The sequence below is a fragment of the Vipera berus genome (genome assembly GCF_964194415.1).
Source record: "Vipera berus genome assembly, chromosome: 4".
Classification (NCBI taxonomy): domain Eukaryota; kingdom Metazoa; phylum Chordata; class Lepidosauria; order Squamata; family Viperidae; genus Vipera; species Vipera berus.
The window spans coordinates 53055841-53060726 of NC_138206.1; the positions used below are offsets into that span (position 1 = coordinate 53055841).

The 4886-nt window shown below is 44.4% G+C and overlaps 1 protein-coding gene across 1 annotated transcript; it reads left to right on the forward strand.

The window, feature by feature from the left end:
• Positions 1 to 1068: 1068 nt before the first annotated feature.
• Positions 1069 to 2636, forward strand: OLIG1 (oligodendrocyte transcription factor 1; the record flags this gene model as incomplete). The annotated part of the gene is made up of 1 exon (XM_081327765.1): positions 1069 to 2636. The coding sequence occupies exon 1, from the start codon at positions 1932 to 1934 to the stop codon at positions 2634 to 2636; it is 705 nt and encodes a 234-aa protein (XP_081183891.1). The 5' UTR covers positions 1069 to 1931.
• Positions 2637 to 4886: the final 2250 nt, after the last annotated feature.

The window sequence follows — 4886 nt, forward strand, 5'->3', positions numbered from 1 at the left end:
AACGTATACCTTCCTGATTAAAATTTAGGTACAAACTAGCAGAAAAAAACAGATGTACTAGTGATCTGGAGGGCTGATAGTGAAGAGGCCATATTGGCAGTTTATATTAAAATCTTTAGAGTGATCATGTTAAAAGGGACTGTAATAGGTCCTTTCCCAAATGAAGGAACAGGTTTTACATGGCAAATGTACTTTAGCATCAAGTGATATTGCTGACACAAAACGTCTGGATTATTTAATGAGATCAATTAATTAATAGATTTGAGTTAGTATGGACTTACCACAGATTTGAAGTCATGTGAGTAGCTCAATAAAAATGTCAACCAAGCCTGTGACTGCTTTAAAAAAAGGCGAATTCCATGCTTAAAATCATTAGGAAGAAAATTGAAAACTGAACTGCCAAAATAACATTGTCCATACATCACGCAGAGTGTTAGGCCCATTATATTGTTAAAGATTATGCAACTATTACAACTAAAATGATTAGGGAGCTACAACAGTTCCTGTAAAAAACAGTATTCTTTAATTTGGAATGGAAGTTATATAAGAGGAGATACAATAAAGGCACATAAAATCATACACGGTGTATATTTATTTATCAGTCATTTATTTGCCACCCATCTTATGGTTTCTGTGATATGTGAGGTGAGACACAGAAAAGTCTTCCTCCCTCCCTCAGTGTTAGAGCTCAAGGTCATCAAAAAGATGATTAATGGTGGACAGAAGGAAAGTTTCCACACAGCATATAGTTAAACTGATAGCAGGTGTGCAAATAGTTGATATGGGTGATTTTAAAAGGAGACTGAACACTTATAAAAGATCAGGCTATGAGTAGCTACTTCTTTGATGGCTGTTAGGGGGCTACTGCTCCCTGGTCCACATCTGAGATATTCCCAGGTGCATCCAATTGCTACCGTTTGACAAAGATCGTTGAGTTAGATGGCCTAACACAGGGGTAGGCAACCTTGGCTCTTTTATGACTCCTGGACTTCAACTCCCAGAATTCCTGAGCCAGCTGGCTCAGGAATTCTGGGAGTTGAAGTCCACGAGTCATAAAAGAGCCAAGGTTGCCTACCCATGGCCTAACATCTGATCCAGGAGGGTTCTACCAATTATTCCTAGTTCTGACTGTATTCAGCTATGAAGGACTGGGACTCGAGAAGCAGGGACATAAACATGGGAGTTTTATTCACCACTGTCTTCTCTACGAGAAGAGATTCTGAATGCAAAAAAAAAAACCAAAAACCACGGGGCAGAAGAAAGCAAAAACTGGCAGACGTTCAATCCAGAGAAGTACACAAGAGTACGTGTGAACCTATCTTTGAAGTGCACCAGATCTCGGTCCTATTTTATTTTAAAATCGTCATCCGAAATGCCCGTTTATAACTTCTGGAGCTGCAAAAAAAAGGGGGGGGCATTAATAATATCAGCAATAATTAGAAAACACAGGTGAGGGGGCGGGTTTTCTCTGGAAGTTTGGACTGAGCTACCAGGTGACTCAAAAGCTGAAAAAATGGAGCACCAAACTTCACAACAAAGGTCTTGTCTACTGCAAGGCTTTCCCCCCCCCCCAACCGAGCATCTTGTGGCAGCCAATGAGCGCCTCTTTTCCTCCAGATCTGCACTCCCATTGGCTGCAGCCTGTCCTTCCTTCGCTCCGTCTAATTACAAGGTTGGAGTTTAGAGGATCCGCGTTCAATAACCTCGCATCTCGGCGCTAAATCGCAGCAAGGAGATTAAAACAGTAATCGATCGGTCGATCCTTACCTTCCCCCCCCTTTTTTTTTCTTCTTCTTCAAATATTTCTCCTTATCCAGCTGACCGCAAATCCGAGCGGCTCCCAAATTCCCTGCCGCCTTTATCTTCTCCCGGGCTTTTTAAGGCAATGACAGCCCGTCGTCCGATCTGAAAAGCCCGCAGGGGCCAGCGTCATGTTGAGGCAACACTTTTCCTACGAGCTGGTTCGCTACACGCAGGCCCCTTCCGCCTCGCTTCCCAAACAAGCCGAGGAGAGCAGGCCGGACCTGGCGGCGGAGCAGTTCCAGACGCGACCCGGGAGCGGGACCGGCCGGCCGGGCTGCGGCGGCGTCTGCAAGAGCGAGCAGCAGCTGCTGCGGAGAAAGATCAACAGCCGCGAGCGGAAACGGATGCAGGACCTGAACTTGGCCATGGACGCGCTGCGAGAGGTGATTCTGCCTTACTCGACGGCTCACTGCCAGAGCTCGCCCGGGCGGAAGCTTTCCAAGATCGCCACGCTGCTCTTAGCTCGGAATTACATTCTTTTGTTGGGAAGCTCGTTGCAAGAGCTCCGGAGAATCATAGGGGAGATTAGCGGCTCCTCGGCTCCCAGGCTGCTGCTGGCTGGACTGCCTCTCTTCGCCGCCGCCGCCGCCGCCTCGGTCGGCCCGGGGACGGTGCTGCTAACGCCGGGCACCGGCAGCCACCCCCACCTGCCCCACCCTCACCCCCACCCGGCCAGCAAATACCTCTCGGCGGCGACCCTGGAAGAGCAGCAGTGCGGCCACGTGCCCGTCCCCGACAGGGCTACCCTTTGCTCCTGCGCCGCTTGCAAGTTCCCTCACTTGTTTCCTTCCGGCTTCGGGCTGGCCGCTGTGCAGACGCCGTTCTCCAAATGAGCCTGGCCCTCCTGAGCTGAAGGGGGGGGGGGGCGGACGAAGGTGGAGGGGGCCCAGCAGGCGGCGGATGGAAATTGGGGAGAGGATGGGGGCCCGGAGGACTCAAGGAGCCTGGCGGCTCTCTCTCTCTCTCTCTCTCTCTCTCTCTCTCTCTCTCTCTCTCATTATTATTATTACACGGTCTGCATGGAGCGACAGCTGGGGGGGGGGCAATTGAAAGGGACGGTTTTGCACGTTTCCCCCTCGAACCGGGTGCGCGATCCCTGGGACAAAAAGTCTGCTTTGGGCCCTCGGGTACAATTTGAAGGAGAGGGTGAGAATTGGGGCAATTGTAATTAAAAGAGGTTAAATAGTCCAACTCTAACCCAAGCTGACCGTGTGTGATGATGTGGCATTGCACAGGACCTGAACATCCATACCAAGCCTGTTGAGATTTGTCAAAGGGGAACCATGGAACCCCAGAACTGGAAGAAGCTTTCCTCTGCTTGGTGCAAAATCCAAATGCAAAAGCATTCCAGGCAAATGGCCAGTCCAGCCTCTCACTGAGCACATCCAGCAGAGGAGAGTCACAGCCCTTGGCAATCGGTTCCCTTGTCAAACTGCTTTGTGAGTTGGAATATCTTCCTGTAATTGGACATCTTAATCTGTGTCCCGCACTCTGGGATGCAGAGAACAAGCCGTTCTTCTGTAAGAACCATCTTTGGGCACTTGAAAACTATGAGTCTTACCATCCTCGGTTATTTCTGAAGGCTTCAACATGCCCAACTCTTTCAGGCTCTTCTTGTAAGGCGAGCGGGATTCACACTACAGCCGTGATTTTTGGCATTAATACAGCAAGGAGAAAAGTTTTCAAATGCTTCAGTGATGGCTTAGTGACATTCAGAAATGCCATAAGATTTTAGTTGAGATCCTGACTAAATATTCAGTGTTTGATAAGGCTTTATACGGGGCACTTGTTCCAATATTTCAGAGTCTCTCTCTTAAGTCCCCAGAAACTGTGATACTAAGAATGTAATATAACTCTCTATTTCTGGGATTTGGAAAATACACTAAGCTGTCTTTGCCTTTTCAGCAGCTTTGCCAACTGATTCATATTTAGCAACTGATTCCCCTATTCAGTATCTTGTATTTGATTTTCTACATGAAGAACTTTCTATTAAATGTCATTCTTTTTATCAGTCAATCTATCTAGACTGTCTTGAATTTTTTTCTGTATATTAATATATTAGCTGTCCTACTCAGTTCTGTCTAATTTGCAAATCTGTTAAGCACTGCTTCCACCTACTTATCCATGTTAATGAAAATAATGATGAGTCAAGTCTAGGACTAAATCCCTGTGGCACACCCCTTGAAACTTAACTGCAATTCAATGAGTATTCTTTGAGCAATGTTTTCAACATATATGCCAGCCAGTCAATACTTAGCTAATCAAAATATCATGTAATATTCTTTTTGAAATTGAGTTGCTCCTAGTGCAGTGGAATTTCCTTTCAGTAAAAATGTATAAGATCGCATCCTAATTTCCGAGGTGTACTCAGGCTTTTTCCCCATGAAATCAGTGAAACTTAACTATGCTTAAGTCCTACTGTTCCATTGTCCAGTACAATGACTAGTCTCTCTTGTATTGGTGAAAGTCTTAGCAACTTTGAAACTGACATTTGTATATTTATTGCCTACTTATATTAGTTGTAGATTGTTTAATCAGTGACAATCCACAGTTATTGCATTGTTTGAAAATAATGCAATTTGGTTTTCAAAAATTACTTAAAGCAACCTATCTCTGCTTGTGGAGAAATTAAATCTTATAGATTAGTTAGTTCCTTTAATGAGCTAATATCCCAATGTTATGGGTTCTTCACTGATTTTGTTTAAACTAGTTTAAACACTGTGTTATTCACATACTTTTGTTCATATGCTAGCAACTGAAATATCTATATAGCAATAACATTTTTAATATTAGAGTTTCAATCCTAAGCACACCCTTTAGGAAATAAAATCCATTGAATTAGTGAGCCTTACTTTTAGGGAACCAGGAACAGAATTTATCAGAACACTTCTAAACTGCACTCAGAAAGAGAAAGAAGTGAATGTACTGACTTCACAACTTTGAGTGGAGTGATTGTAGGCTTCTTACCAATATTGTGCTCTTCAATTTTCATGCACAGTACTCTGATGTATTATTATTGTCTTAATGTAAAGGATTAATGTAAATGATTTTAATATTTTTTCTGTAACAGCAAAAAATGAATA